At 45.0% G+C, this 16,914-nt stretch overlaps 1 protein-coding gene across 2 annotated transcripts in view; it reads left to right on the forward strand.

Moving 5' to 3' along the window:
* DNAH17 (dynein axonemal heavy chain 17) overlaps nt 1–16,914 on the forward strand; it is a 14,992,541-nt gene that overhangs the window by 1,987,290 nt on the left and 12,988,337 nt on the right. For both annotated transcript variants that reach the window (XM_085617470.1, XM_085617471.1), the window contains one exon: nt 12,018–12,286. In XM_085617470.1, coding sequence (XP_085473596.1) covers nt 12,018–12,286 — 269 coding nt within the window. The remainder of the gene's footprint in view (nt 1–12,017; nt 12,287–16,914) is intronic.

Raw genomic sequence — 16,914 nt, forward strand, 5'->3', positions numbered from 1 at the left:
GTGGTACATATACAGGGAGACATAGGGTTGTATCGTCTCTACAGAGGCGTTCCGCGACTCTGGTCCTGGGCTCAGGATCATCAGATTTGTGTAAGTTCAAATCATCTGGCCGGAGTGCTGAATGTGCGTGCGGACAGTCTCACTCAGCAATTCACGACCGATCACGAGTGGAGACTTCATCCGGAGTTGGTCCATCACATTTTTAAGAGATGGGGGTTTCCTCAGTTGGCCCTAGTCACCACTCAAGAGAACGCACACTGCCCGTCATTCTGCAGTCTCCAGTTTCCGATGCAGGAAGAGTTGGGGGACACGTTTCAATTGGATTGGGGCTCACAACTCCATTATGTGTTTCCTCCCATACCCTTGATTCCTCTGGTTCTGAGGAAGATTCACCAAGACCGGGCCCAAGTTATATTGATCGCCCTGGATTGGCCAAGGAGGGTGTGGTACACAGATCTTCTTCACCTCTCATCGGACCCTCTGCTCGGTCTCCCTCTCAGGGCAGATCTTCTCTCGCAGTCGCAGGGGCAGGTTCTACACCCTCACCTCCAGAGTCTCCACCTTCATGCCTGGAGATTGAACGGGCCAATCTGAGTTCTTTCTCTCTCTCACAGGATGTGGTGGATGTTATTTTATCATCCAGGAGACACTCCAGCGAATCGGTTTATTCTCCTAGATGGGCCAGGTTTTTGAAGTGGTGTGGAGAGAGGTCCATTGATCCTTTGAAGGCCAGTTTATCGGATGTACTGCGTTTTTTTCTTTCTTTGGCCCAGCAAGGTTGTGCTGTGGCTACGGTTAAGGGCTATTTATCTGCCTTGTCTTCCTTTGATTGCCGGACCAGCCATCTTTATTTTAGTCTCCCATTGTCATGAGGTTCATTAAGGGCCTCACAAATAGGTTCCCTCCCACTCCCTTTATTATGCCTCAATAGGAATTAAATATAGTTCTTACATTTCTGATGGGGTCTCCTTTTGAGCCTCTTCATAGTTGTCCGTTGAGGCTGCTTTCTTTTAATACTATTTTTCTGGTGGCTATTACCTCGGCCAGGAGGGTGAGTAAGCTGCAGGCTCTTAGTTCTAAGCTCCCTTTCACTACTATCCATGCAGACAAGATGGTTCTTAGGACCAGGGCTGCTTTCCTGTCTATGGTGGTTTCTTCCTTCCAAGTAGGAGGAGAGACTTCACTGCCTTGAACCTAAGAGGGAGGTCAGCTTCTATCTGGTCAGAACAAAGGACTGCAGGTTTGATGACCAGCTCTTCGTTGGCTTTGTTGGGAAAATGAAGGGCAAGTCGTTGAAATGACTTGCGTTGTAATGATACACGTGGTAACAACGCGGTCGATGTAACGACCGTGCTGTAAAGTTCCGCGTTGTAAAAGCACGTGTTGTAACGTGCTATATTCCTTCCCCCTTCAGTATCTTTCCCCCTCCTACTCATTCCAGTTGACGGAGAGACATTTATACAGCTGAAAGTTTAACATGTAAAAATTACAAGATGTGTATCTTGTTAATCTCTCTTATGTGTAATTGCCACATTGGGAGCTCCACCACAGATTGTCAAGCACTGTACTGTGATAGTAAAAAAAACATATATATATTTTAAAAACTGCTGTATAACCGGAGTCTGACAGAAGATTAAAAGTATGTGTATAGAGGCCCTTGAATTGCCCAATCCGGATTATTTTGGGAAGGGGGATGTTATAACTTATATTTGAGTCCTCAGGGGACAAACCGCTGGCAATATTTCTCCATAAGTAAATCTAGTTCTACTAGTTTGTCATGATATTTTTATTTCATTTATAAAAGACGAGGGCGGAAATACATTTGTATGATCATAAACTTTACGGTGGGACGGGTATGCCCAGAGGTGGGTCCCGTGCACACTGTGCCACAGAAACCAAGCTATACCTGGCTGATGAGCCTTAATCTGTGTGAAACCAGTCCTGAGTTGCTTGTTTTCCAGCTCAGGGAGGGACTGGCTTAGCAGTTCAGGCTGGATTGTTCAAAATGGAGCAAGATCAAGACTGATTTGCATGACTTAGAGTGGGGAAAATGGCGGACGTCGGTTAGCAGCGTTTAAGGAGAGAATGTTTTTCGGATCAAATGAAGATCTCCAGTGCGGGCTTTGTCCTTCTGTGGATCGGCAGAAGATAGCAGCTGTCGGACAGTGTTAAACGGCTAGGGGAGGCGCTTGAAGGTATCCGGTGGTGGATCCAGGTGGTTGCGGGTGGATTCAGATAAGGCGTGGTGCCGGACTGTTTGGCGGCTCGGCGGGAGGAGTTTCTGTGTGCCGAAGTGGGCACCGAAGGTTCCGGGCTAAGTTGTACTGAGAGTGAAGCGGGTCTGTCCGCGGTAGCGCACGCAAGGCTTCCCAGAGCGGGTTTTTCGGCTTTTTTTTTTTTTTTTAAAGACCAAAGAACGGCGGAAGGCGGTGGATGCGTGCTGAGTTTTCCAGAAGCTTTCTGGGAAAGTGTTGGGCAGTTTCAGGAGCCTTAAAAGGGCACAGCGGTACTGTTACTTAGGAGGGCTGCATTGGCGGCTTGCAGGAGGCCTTCTAGTTTCCAGTGTATCTGGTGAGGTGCTGGGGTTTCCTAACTCAGCATTGTAAAACAAAAGCACAGAGGTGGCGGTCGGGGAGACGACACCGTGGGGAGGCCGCTGGTTAGAGGCAGCAGAGCAAATCTCGCGTGGGAGGCGTGCTGCTGCCGGAATTGGGTTTTGGTGCGATGAGAGTCGGACGCCTTCCTCCACCTTCTTGCGCTGGGACCCCAGGACAGGGGTATTAACCCCGGATAATTTACAAACCAAAACAAAGCAAAACATCAGCATAGTGAGACAGCTGTTTGAGGGCGAGGGAGAAGATCTGCTTGATTTGAAGGAAGCAATATCCGATTTATGGCCTTCACAGATGACCCTGGTAAGGTGGAAGGGGCAAGATTGGGGGCCTAAATTGAAGGCTGAATGAGGGGGGTCGGGTAGGAAAAGCAAGAAGAGGATTTAAGTACAGGCCCCAATAGACTAAATAGATACACCCTTAGAACTAGGGATATTTGGGGGCAAAATCAGTCCCCCCTTGAGAGGGACAATAGAGACTTGGTGCCTGTAATTCAAGCTAAACCCTCAAAAACCATTAAAAGTTTAGTCTCAGTTCAAAACACAAAGGCTCCACTGGGAAAGACTCCTCTCGGCAAAAGGCGAAAGAAACAGCCGAAGGCTAACACAGGTAGTTCCCGCGTAAAACCCTCACTTAGATCATATTTTAAAATCCAGGGTATACAGCCTATTCTCAACACACCAATGGAGCCTATAGAGCTTATAGGGCTAGAGAATAGATTCGACCCCCCTAGCCCAATTAACCGATGAAGGTGTTAGTGCTAGTACCCCCTCACTTCCCCCGTCTAAAAATAAAGACAACATGGAAACAACCTAATGGAGTAGAGTTTCAGCCCAATAGCAGTGGTGTTGAGCCACTAAACCCTCCTCGAAATGATAGAACAGTAGCAGAAGAGCTGGAACCAAAAGGGACTCCAAAAACAACAAGCTCCACAGGAACCCACTCCAGCACAGAGGGTTTACTAATGACTCTTTTAACAGAAATAAGAGACAAATTTGCTGTCTCTGAGAGTAACCAATTGAAAATACAAACGGTTTGCGAGACTCTAGAGGCTAAACTGAATGACATATCTGAAAGAGTAGGGGATGTGGAGCTACTAGTGGAGGAACTTAAAAAGCAAGTAGACGAAAATGCACGGGAAATCCAAAGTATAAAGAGAGGCGATAAAATTTTGCTTGAAAAGATGGAAAGTTTGGAAAACAACGCAAGGAGGAATAATATCAGGCTCCTGAATATACCTGAGGATGTGGAGGGTGGAGATATTAGAACCCTCATAATTAACCTCCTGACAGAACTACACCCCAATATTGAGAAACAACTCTTTGAAGATGATATACAAAGAGTGCATCGGGACCCATTTTCAAAAAGACCAGGAAAAAAAAAAAACAAGAAGGATCTTAGTGAATTTTAAAACATATTTACTTAAGGAAAAAATCCTGGCAGCAGGGCTAAAAGTAGGGATGTATAAGAAAGCAGGTTGGTCGTTCCGCATTAGGTCAGACATTTCCCACATTGCTCAGGACAAACAATGGGAGTTGTGGAAATCGATGCAGCAACTAAGAAACTTGGGTGCTACAGCAAATTTATGCTTCCCCGCCTCACTCAAAGTGATGTGGAACAATAAAATATTTAATTTTAAGGATTCGGAAGACGCAAATGCTTTAATAAATCAGATAAAGAGCACATCCAAATGAAAAATATGGGTCCCATGCCTGCCAAGAGAGAGAGCCTAAAAATCAGAGGTACTCAATCTTACCTCTAGTAGTAGTAAGGGAGGGTTCCCCAAGGGGGGGAGGAGGGTCACATATAAAATGGGAAAATTAAAAAGTTTACACACAGGGTGGGGGAGCAAGTGGGAAAAAAGCAAAACAATGTCCTCATTTATTCTTTTAAGGCAAAGGGTGGTACGTACGTTCTGGTGTCCTCCCTTAAATAAATGATAGTAGGGAATTCAATGTGCCCCGGGCCGGCCTCTATGAATAATGGGAAAATAAATAAAATGAGAATCATGTCATGGAATGTTAACGGATTAAGGGTTCCCTCCAGAAGAAAAAGAATATTAGAATATTTAAAATTGTCCGAGTGTAATGTCTTTTTGGTCCAAGAATCACATTTACTTAAAGAGGAGTGGGAGGTGGTTTTAAAATATCAAAAGAGGAGTGAACCTTGTATTTGTACAACACAATCCTGTACAGTAAAAGGGGTCTGCCCATGCTATGCCAGGGGAATGTTCAGTAGACCCTCTGGGAAGGTGGTCAATCGCTAGAGTTAAGATAAATGGCAACTGGACAACCTTTGTAAGTTATTATGGGCCAAACTTAGATGACCCCGCCACTTTGTACACTTTGCTCTTTCACCTAGCGAAAATAAACGATCGCATTATATTAGGGGGCGACTTTAATTTGGTTCTCGACCCAAATCAAGACACCACATCAACCAGAGTAGGTGTTAATACTCAGAAAAGGAGAGTTGCCCTGAGACAATTAATGTCTGACATTGGACTTGTAGACATCTGGATAGAGACAGAGCCCATAAACTTAAGACATCCGGTAGAAAGTTTACTTTTTATAATAAAAAGTGTAGACATCGCTCCAGAATTTTTTTTATTTTTTTTAGTCGTTATTGTCACAAGTAGGAATATCATTTCAGTTAGTCATGTTCCGGAACATATGTCCGATCACTCGGCTGTTGTGTTAGAACAGGTAGTGGAAACAAGCTCTCCCCCCGGAGATGGACTATTAACCGAGTATTATTACAAGATAAAGAAGTAATTGATAAATTGAAGGTGGAAACAAAGGAATATTTTGATTATAATATTAATTCAGCCTCTCCTCAAGTAATTTGGGATACGTACAAGGCCTATTTAAGAGGCTCTGTAACAGCCATATCGTTCTCCCAGTCTAAGAAGGTGAAAGAGGAGTCCAAAAAATTGGAAGCTGATATACATAAGTTTCAGGAACATCTAGAACAAGATCAGGAGAACCCTAATATTCTTAGAAAATTTAAATATTGCGAAACACAAGCTCACTGATTTTTTAGAAATTTTAATTAAAAAAAGTGGGATGCCAGCAGACTAGCACATCATGAGTACGGCGAGGGTTGCAGCAAACTCTTGATGTTGAAAAACTAAAGTAGACCAAACAAGAAACTGGATTAAGGACCTTCGATGCTTGAGCACTGGTAACATCATTTCGGATGACTCTGAAATAGAAGAGGCTTTCGTTCAATTATTTCAGAGTTTATACACCGATGAGACTCTCCTTGATGAAGATAGTATGGAGGAATTCCTGTCAGATCTAGTTCTCCCCTCACTCCACCGAGACAAAAAGGAGCAACTAAATCACCCTATATCAAGGGAAGAAATTATTAAATCGATCAGTTCCTTAAAAAGGGGGAAAGCCGCCGGCCCAGATTCTATCCCTAACAAAATATATATCAGTCTAAAAGAAGAACTTGCTCCTTTTCTCCTTCAACTTTTTAATTCTTGCTTTATTGAAGGTTTGAGCCCCCCGGTGTCATGGGAAGAGGCTACGATAACAATCTTATTAAAACCAGATAAAAATCCTAGACTCTGAGTCTTATAGACCCATTTCACTTTCGAATTGTGATCACAAGATCTACTCCCAGATTAATATTAAATGCCTGAACAAAGTAATGAGCAGATTAATACACCCAGATCAAAAAGGGTTTATGAAAGGGAGGCCACTTAGTGAATTGACTCACAACTTAATTGCGTGATAGATATGGCACAGACCTATAAAATTCCTTTGGCAGCAATGATATTCGACGCTGCCAAAGCCTTTGATCGGGTCAACTGGTCTTTCTTGTTTAAAGTAATTCAACATCTTGACTTAGTTGAAAATCTTTTGTCAGCAATCAAAACCATTTATAAAAAACCCCACCGCTAGAATCCTGATCAATGGGAAATTAACTAGGTCAATACAAATAGGTAGGGGCACTAGACAGGGGTGTCCCCTTTTCTTTTTAACATCTATATTGAACCTCTAGCGTGCATATTAAGAGCCTGCCAGAATATTATACCTTTTAGTTGTAATGGATGGCAGAAAAAAATTGGGCTATATGCAGATGACCTCGTAATTTACACCAGCAACCTAGAAAGATCGCTTCCAGAGATTTGGTCTAAACTAGAGAGCTTCGGAAAGGTTTCCAGGTATAGCATTAACCACCAAAAAAACGAACAAATGAAATGGAATATCAATTTTAGGAGCACATATACAAAGAAGGAAATTAGATATCTTGGTATTCAAATAGTCCAAAACATTGACAAAATAGCTATGGTTAATTTTGAAAGTTACAAAAAAAGTCAGAACACAATTGCAATCATGGGGGGGCTTTCACTTTCATTATTAGGTAAATCAAACTTATTGAAAATGTAAATTCTGCCAAAGTACACGTTCTTATTTAATTCTATCCCTTTCGCTTTTCCAAAAATGTGGTTTAAAAAGGTGCAGGGGCTTTTTTCAAGTTTTATCTGGGGAAACAAAAATCCTAGAATTGCCCTAAAGAAACTTCGAAAGAAAAAAGCTTACGGAGGCATAGCAACCCCCAACTTATTTTTTTTTTGTAAAAGTTTCTTTTTATTAAGCATCAAGCAGAACAGCAATACAGACATGAGTACATTTCAAGGGTGCGCAGGCTCCGAGGTTGCAAAACAGTCAGCTAAAGTGAGTGCAGCTTCGTACTGCCCCAGTGCATACCACACCCCTGAACAAAGTGAGCGACGCTAATTGTAAAAGAACATAACCCTGAGGAGGTTCTTCAATTCAGAACCCATCCCACCAACCCCCCCCCCTCCCCCCCTGTCCCGGTGTTGGTAAGCTGATATAACAAGAAACCTAAAGGAAAACCTCAGTGGCGCAGTGTGATGTGAGAAGCCCAGGACCCCCAGAGTTGTGTATTAAGGGCCACGTCGTGACAACCAGGCCCCGGGACCACCTATATTTGGAAAAGGTGCATAACCCGCACCCAAGGAGGACAGACTGCAGAAGGTAGTCCTGGGGACAAAAAAAGCAACCAAATGGCCCCCAGCTGAGTTTGAACCCTTTATAATTATCCCTAAAGATATCTGCCAAGCCTTCCAAGGAAAGAATCCTCCACAACCGGGCGAGACACAGTGATACCGCTGGGGCGTCTGCTTTCTTCCAAGCAGCTGCTACAGTTAGCTTAGCAGCCCCAAGGCACGTCCACATAATCGCCTTGTCGGCCTTAGATTGATATTCTAAGGTGGGATCCCGGACCCCTAGAAGGGTGAAATCTATGGTAGTAGGAACGGGGTACCCCAACATATCCTTGATGTGAGATAGGATCACAGCCCAAAAAGGCCTAATCTTCGGGCAATCCCACCATATGTGACGAAAATCTCCCTGCAGCCCGCAACCCGCCAGCAGAGATCCGAGGTCCCAGGGAAGATCCGTCGGAGCTTGGTAGGATACAAGTACCAATCATGGAAAGTCTTGTAGTGTGCTTCCCTTAGGGTCATAGATTTGTTGTGTTGGGCAATGTCTCTCCAGAAGTGTTTCCGTTCTATCTCCGACAGGTCCCTTCCCAATACTCGCCCCCAGAATGTCAGGAATCGAGCTGGTGGAGAATGTAGTGTTCAAGAGCATGTTATAGAGTGCGGAAATGGTGCCTTTCATGGTACCTGCCTTCGAGATCACCAACTGCTCCATAGGTGTGAGGGCCCTAGTGGCCACCTCCCTAACGCGTGGGGACGTAGCCCAGTGTTTAAGTTGAATATAATGATAATGTTCACTCGAGGGGAGGGCAAATTCCCTCTGACAGCTTGCGAACGATAAAACCTCATCATTATGGAACAAGTCAGACAATTTAAGAGATTCTCCCTCTTTCCAACTATCGAAAGGCCCCTCGTAAAGCGCCGGCAGAAATGCCGGATTAAAATGAATAGGAGTATTAGGGGATGGAAATGAAGTCCAGCCCTCCCTCTGTGTGAGTCGGTCCCAGATGGTCAGGGTTGTGCGAGTGGGGGAGCTAAGATACGCATTGGAGGGTCGGTCGCCCCTCGGCTTCCAAAGGATATCCCAAAGAGATCGTCCCACCACAGAGCGGTCCATATGGAGCCAGTGTTTCTCGGACTCCCTCGCCGACCATTCCATTACAACCCTCAGCTGAGCAGCTTGGTAATATAAATGAAAATCAGGTAAAGCCAGTCCACCTCTATCCCTCGGGCGTCTAAGCACGTGGTGGGGCAAGCGCGCCGACCCCCTTGCCAGATAAAGTTAGTGATTAGCGAGCGGAGACGGGAAGGAGAGATTCTCCAGCCCCTGCCAGAAGGAAGCACAACAAGAGGCCAGGGCGTGTCGCGTGCTCCCCCCCTGCGGTGGAGTCAGACTCCCGTCACCCGCTGTCCCCCGGTACGCTCTTGAGGAACAGAAAGTAAGGGGACCAGTCCCGCTACAGGCTCCTAAGGAATTCCCCTCCAAAGCGCAACCCACCGCTTCCTCACACTGTAGCTGGGAGGCTGATGCAACATCAAGGCCCAGATTGCCAAGCCACCGCTGGTGCCTGTCTCTGCCACGCCACCATCTTAGGGTCAGGCACAGCCCTGGTGGAACACTTCTTTCCCTCCAGTGCGGTGAAAACTGCAAGGCGCTCCAGTCGCGGGTAATAGGGCCCCAGATCGCTCCAAAACTTCATGCTGAGTGCCCCCCTGCCGCTGCTCCCCAGTCAGCACATCTCAGCCATTGCCGCGCCAGTGCCCGCGAAATGGCGGCAACGCGGGACCGCCGGCACTCACCGCATCGGAAGGACTTGTCCCAGCAGCAAGCAGGACAGCGGAGCACCGCCACGCAAAGGCACTGCTCCGGCGAAAGGAAGAACCCCCTACGGCCTCCTCCCGCGATCGCGGCAAGTCGCAGGAGTCCCGCTCCGGCCCCTTACATCAGTCCGCTGTCGGCCCGTGATCTCATGGACGCCACCTCAGCAGCAAGATGTTGGAATTCCACGGCAGATCTCTCGTCGCCGGCAGGCCATCCGGCTCACGGACAACCACAGACATCTAGGGGGTAAGTTCCATATTCACCAGGTTACGGGATAGCGCAGAAAACAATCAGCAGGGTCCGGAGCCGAGTCGGGTCACAACCGCTCCGCCATCTTACTTGGCCACGCCCCGACTTATTTTTATATTTCTGCGCCTTCCACTTAAAAAACTTTCGACAATTATTATCGGCAAGTGAACACTTTTCTCCACGTTATAAGGCCCTCACAGCAGAGTTCTCTCAACAAGCGGGGTGTTTTTCTTTTAAAATTTGGACACCCAAAATATTTTAAGAAGGTTAAATTAAAGATGCTGGTCTCAGCTATTAAGCTTTGGTCTCAGGTTAGAAACCTTCTAAAGATACCATATTACAGCAAGGTAGCTCCCGTCTGGGATTCCCCAGGAATGTCTTTGTGTCTGGAAGATGCCTTTGCAACTCCCCTCCGCACTTGCGGTATCACTACTTGGGGGCAATTGATTGTTGAAGTGGAATTGATTTCCTGGCCCCAGTTCTTGGCGGTTTGTGAGAACTCAGTCTCAAAGTTTAAATGTTATCAGTTGAGCAGTTGGGCGAGATCTGTATGTAAAGAGTTATAAGGGAACTCGGGACTGGCATCGAAAATCTGTTCTTACAAAACAAAGCCAAAAGAAGTATCAGGGTGGTACTGGTTATCAGCCCAAAATGGAGAAGATATGCAGGCCTCATTCAATGAGATTTGGAAGAAGGACCTGCCGGATGAAGACCTCGAAAAAATTGGGCAAGTATCCATGCCTTTTTTTTATGGTCTTATGTAAATGCTGCATCTTCACAGTACACAAAGCTTACTGAACACCCCAGAAACTATTAAGAAGTGTCCAAAATGTGGAGAAGATAAAGCAAACGAGGTGCACATGTTCTGGAGTTGCCCAGTAATACACTCGTATTGGCAGAAAGTAGGTAAGACTATTTCAAATGTTATGGGGTTTGAAATAAAATTAACAACGGTGGCTATAATATTTGGGATACTTCCGAGGGATTTAATCGGTGGTTTTCTACCAAAAAAACTTAGAGCATTGTTTTTCACCCTGATACTTCTGGCTCGAAGAGAGCTGTGCATCAAATGGATTTTAGCCTGCCCTCTTGCAGAAGATGAGTGGATACATTCCATTCAGAGGGTATCAAATTTGGATCAATCGGGTACAAAGATGAAAAAACAAATGTTTGGGTAAATCTGGGATAAGTGGGTGGAGAGGAGTTCTTCGGTTTAGATCTAAATACTTTGGTCAGGAGTTTATTATAATCTATTGAAAAAAATTATTTTGATATTCAGATTAATTGTTTTCCCCAAACACATACTTTGGTCATGTTGCGGGGCACGGGTTAAGTTTACTTTTTGTGTTATCTGGTCCAATGATTATAAAATATGCTATAAATAGACCCGAATGATTGGGGATGCCACTGGAGCACTTCCATTCAAGAATCAAGATTGGAGTTTGGCCCACCACAACAAAGCTGAAGGGGCGGCTTTCCGGAGATCCATGGTATCCCATCTCTCCGTATGGAGTGACCGGAAACCCCCCTAAATCACCTGGCAATCTATGGTGGGTGGAAAGCTTCCATCCTTGAATTTAAAGCAGATTTGAAGATAAATGAGGGGAAAAAAAAAATACTGATTTGCATATGACTGGGTCCATACTGAGGTGGCATGGTGTGCAAAATAATGTTCGATTGGGATGTGGCCCAAGTGATTACCAGTGGCTGAGATTCATTCAAGTATTCCATCCATCACTGTTTTGTATACTACTTCGTTGTATAGTACAGTGTCTCCAAATGAGGTAGGCGGACCGAGAGTTTGGCGGCGGGGGTACTCTTTCACATTTGTGATGGAGTACCCTGTCTGCCAAACTCTAAAATGGGCTCTAAATTTTGCTCTATGTTTAAAAATGTGTTATGGGATTGTAATTGTGGTGTGTTTTGACTTTTAACTGTTTTAGTACTGCTGAATATAAACATGTTTCTAAATTAGGTCTGTCTACTTTATGCCTTAGCTATCAGAGGGTTGATCCCAAGTTTAAATGAATAAAACTGTGTTTACCCTGACACTTTTGTGGCCTTATTCCCTGTGATTGGTTCACATCCATCCCAATTAATAACTCACTTTTATTACACCGAGTTATTGCATGTAGGGTTTCAGCATTTTCATAACATTGTGTTGAGGTCTCTGAACATGTTTGAAACACTTTATCAGTACTTTATCATTGTAGTGATACAACACATCAGACTAACTATGCTTGTCTAGGACAGTGCATATGAGTAGTTCTTGCTGTGCTATGTCTTACTGTAATATTGTGGATTACTGTTTTCATCATATCTGTGAAGAAATCAGCTTATATCACTGTATTTCTTGTAGTTGTTGCACATGTTTGGTTCATTACTGGATCGGCCATTCCTGGCACATGAGGTATTACCAAAGTACTCAGCCCTTCTGGAAATGTTTGACAAGGAATTGGATTTGGTGAAGATTATTTATGATGCTCAAGTAGTGGCCTCAGAAGCAAGTGGAGGCATACCACCAATTTCTAAAAACATGGCTCCGGTTGCTGGACAGTTGAAATGGGCACTGGAGCTGCAACAACGATTACAGGCTTCAAAGCAGAATTTGGACAGCATAAGTCACCCGTGAGTAAGATGAGAAGAGATATGGGTCAAACATTTATTGTATTTAAAACATTATAATATTGCACAGTCAGCTTTAGCTATTGTTTCCAGTGTTTACATGGGCTCTGTATCAGCCCCTTGCTCATGATCGGAAGGCTTTGTTGTTTATCTCAGTCTGCTCTTTGATTACTTTTCTCTCTTTTTGTTTTTGCCCAGCTTAAGTACATTTTTGTCTCAGTGTTTTGAGTTGTGTCCTTCCATTCTTGAGGCAAATATTTTTAATTTCACACTCAACACTCCATGGGAGTGTCTGTTTCCTTTCTCTCTCCACTTGATTCTTTCTTCTTCCTCCTTTTACCGTAGCGATGCTTATTTCATTCCTGCCTCCTATTTTCTGCCCTTTTACAATGCTCATACACCACTATGTTCCATGTTTTTTTATTTATTAAATTTCACTGATGCCCTCCCTCAAGATTGCAAGCATCTGAGGCTGCAGTTTCATTCAGTATCAAAATGGGTCAGCAAATACAAAAACAATTGAGTTCCAGGTACGAGATGCTGAAAACCAATCATAACAATTAGTTCAACACTCCTGTCTTTCACATAAGCTTTAAGTATGTCATTCATTCAAAAACATCTGTCTCAAAAGCAAAGTTCCAACCCTTTGTGACAACAAAGATATTCCCAAAATCCAAGAATTATAACACCCAGCTCATGCAAAGTGCAACTAAATCCAAGAAATGGATTTCAGGGAATCAGCTTCAATTTCCTGTACCCACATGTGTTACATTTTAGGTTCATGTGAATGTTAGGCATTCTCAATAGTTACAGAAAAATGTGCCAATAATACAAAACCAATCACTACGTTAAAGTCCTAATGAGAAGTGTGTCCTGTTATGCATGTGTTAATGGGCATGTATGTAATTTATTTTGCATAGGTGGATGTCTGGCTAAACGTCTGCAGAGTAGCAGGGTGTGTAAAGCAGAGCACCCACATACCCAAACTCCTTTGTTGCCTCTCATTGTAAATGATCATTTCGGTCTGATGTAGTCACATGGTGACCAAAGGCAGCAATCCTATCCATGACCAACAGAGTTCCTTACTCAGGGTTATATTGTGAATTCAGGTTGTGATCCTGCTCACACCAGTAAAAGTAGCACTTTATTGGCAGAGCAAAGCACAGATAAGGAGCTAACGTGAAGGTTTAGGCATAGTTGTTTTCAATTTCTGTCTGTATTGAATTCAGGTTTTATTTTCCCCAGTGTTTTCCAATATTTTCAAAAAAATTATAAATCAGTGCTTATCAGTGTCAATTATTTTTTACTGTGTGCATAATTAGATTGATGTTTTCCTAGTGTTTATTAAGAGTATTGTATTTTTTCTTCCTTCCCTATTAATTCCCATTGTCAAGAATCCCTACATTCTTTCCTGCTCCTAACACTTTTCTTTGTACCAGTTGATTAAAGTTGCTATATAAAGTACCTTTTCATTATTTCTCTCAAACTCCTGCCTTCCTAATTTCCTAGTTATACAAACAATCTCTCAAGTAAGTCAAGTCCTGCCCCATGTCAAGGATGTGCATGAATAGAGATTAGTTCGCACAAAGTTATCATTTGGTTTCAACGGATAAAGAGTTAATTGTTGTCATTAAACATACTCTCCTACTGATTTGTTATTCACACAAATGGCACAGATTTGGAGAATGAAGATTTTCTATTCAGAACATGATATATATTACCTACTGGTAGTTAGAATCAAAGATTCCATAGGAAAAGAGTTTTTATTTTGCCAATAACTTTGGCGCTGCTTGACGAATCTTACGAATTTTCAAAAAAATCCCTTTCTAGTTCAGCTGCTGTTTTGAAAGATACGGGCTGATCCGTCAAGTGGGGGACGAAAAAAAGGGTGTCCCAAAATGTGTTCTCCCCATGTTATGTCTTAGGGGATTTTTTTTTTTTTTACGCGACTACAGCTTGAACCGCTGAACAGAATTGCACCAAATTTGGCAGAAAGCTAGATGTTGATTCAGAAAGCTTGCTTTTTGTGATTTGGTGTAAATACATTCAGTAGTTTTTGAGATAGTCAACTTAAAATATATAGATACCTGGGGACGTAAGTCCTTGCAACGGACTCGTGGATCCTACTAAAATTTGATTGGCTGCCAACACTTTAACCAGGAAGTGTTGGCAGCCATTTTGGAAATCGGCTTGAAGCGGAGTACTGCAAAAAAAAAAATAATAATAAAGAAAAGGGGAAAAGGTAGGAATACCCTGACCCCAGAGATATGGAGGAAGGGTCCCACGGGGGGGGGGTTTAAAAGCATTTTTTAAAATTGTTACTGCAAATTCGCAGGTGGATCCACAAATCCACTGCAAAATATATTTAAAAAAAAGACATATGGCCTCCCACACAGCCCCAGTAACCGTCACCTTACCGGTGCTTGAAACTTAAATAATACGGGGGCTGCACGGACCACCCCCTGTAGCCCTGGGGACAGCCACCTCTCCGGCTCGGACTATATTCAAAATAAATGTGGGGGCGAACCCCCCCTCCCCAACAGTCCAGGGGACTAACTCTTACCCTGGGCATTAACTTTCAATATTGGAGGGGCTGCGCAAATCCCCTCTCCGCCCTAGGATTCGCCACCTCCACCGGCCTATATTCAAAATAAATACGGGGGCCTCACGGCCCACTCGCAGCACTGGGGTCCACCACCTCCCTGGGGCTTTAACCTTCATTAATAGGGGGGAGCGTGGACCCCCTCCAGCCCTTGAGGACCTCCCCCTCCCTGGGGCAATTAACATAGTAATGCAAGCGGGCCGCGTGCCCCTCCGCTGCTCCGGGGGCCGCCTCCAACTCCCCGGAGCAATTACCAGAGAAATGAGGGGGGCCTGCACTGCTCCCCCGCAGCCAGAGGCCTGCCACCTCCCCGGGGCTCTAATCATATTAGTCAGTGGGTCCGTTCCGGAACCCCGGGGACCACCACCTCCCTGGGGCTAAATAAAAAGGCGGAGGGTGCCGCGCCGTCCCCCTTCTGGTGCCCAAGATAGCCCTGGGGACCGCCAGGGCCGGCTCTTCCAATGTCCTGGAAGGGGCTGGGGGGAGAGAAAGCACACTAGGAACCAGGGATTTTGTTTTGCATTTAGGGCTGGTGTAGGAGAGTAGGGTCTGCTTTCTATGTTCACCCCCACTTTTTGCTTTTGCTTTACTGGTTTTCGACTTAGATGTGGCTGTGGGCCTGCTAATCAGACCCACAGCCCTGCTGTTCTCTCTCTAAATTAATACTATGTACTTTAGGTGCATAACCCATTTGGATAGGATCACCTTATTGGCCCCTGTACAGTGTACCCTAGGTACCCAGGGCATAGGTGTACCCTAGGCCTACCAGGGGCTGCAGCATGTATTATGCCACCCCTGGCCTGGCCTTCCATTTTGACACAACTGGCTGATCACTCAGCTGGGGCAAGGTCGTGTAATCACCCCTTGCTTAGGTGTAGTATTCCTATACCTAACTTACATATAGACACATGTGCACCTATCAGTCACTCCTATGGCAGGCCTTAACAATCCTGGAGGCAGAGTGCTTGGTAACATGTGAGATGGTGCTCTAGCATGAGCTGAGCATGTCTGCAGCTTTCGGAACCATGTCCTTATAGCTGTTCTATGATATAGCCTACCATATACTCTTAAAGTGCCTTATAATCTTAGAGGGTTATGGTAACTATGGTTTGGCTTTATCGAAACATGTCGTGTAAGGTGTCTAACACTGTGGAATAATACCCCCATGCCATTTCTGGACATGAGAATATTATTCCCCCCTTCTAGAGGGAAAGACATGTTAAAATCATACTTCAACTGTTAGCCTCTGACCAAAGCCTCAGCATCACAAAATGGATGCTGCTGCCACGACACAAGTCTGACCTCCTGCAGCTGGGAGTGATCCCAGCCAGGGAGGCCTGGACAATAGGTTTCCTGCTTGGGGAGGTGCTAGCACCTCCCCAGACAGCCTTTAGTGTATTGGGGCAGGGTGGGCTGAAAGGAATGAGACATGCCTGGGGCACACAAGGTGTTTCTTGCATAGTCCAGTTCAAACCGGCGCTGGGGCACTCCAGCCCCAGCTCTGGCGCGAAACTGGACAAAGGGAAGTGGGTGTAACCACCCCCTCCCAGGTCCCACCCATAAGGCGTGACCTAGCAGGTATCCCAGCCCCCCAGATTAGTATAAGAGTGGGAGTTGGGCCTCAAGACTTTAGATTATCCTGAACCTGCAAAACTGAACATAAACTCTGGACCTTCGACATTCGACGAAAGAAGAAGACTGAAGAATCTCCCTTGTAGCCAAGGAGTGGCTACCCTGTGCAAACAGGCACCATCAAGAGACTACCCTTTGCTTTGCCCACGTTCTACGAGGAACCGACTGCAGAGCCTGACCAGAACCTTGACTTCCAGACTTCTCCGACCCTGATCCACATCTACAGCAGAGCTGAGATCCGTGGAGGCGACGAGCGACGTGGGACCGGCTACTTGGGAAAAGTGGCTAGTAACTTAAAGCGCAGCTTCTGAGGTACCCTCGAAGTTGTGCACCGGGGATTGAGAAGCCCCAACCCCAAGCACCATCTGCACCGAAGATCAGCCCCCCACACTCCACG

The sequence above is a fragment of the Triturus cristatus genome, chromosome 7 (genome assembly GCF_964204655.1).
Source record: "Triturus cristatus chromosome 7, aTriCri1.1, whole genome shotgun sequence".
NCBI classification, from domain to species: Eukaryota; Metazoa; Chordata; class Amphibia; order Caudata; family Salamandridae; genus Triturus; species Triturus cristatus.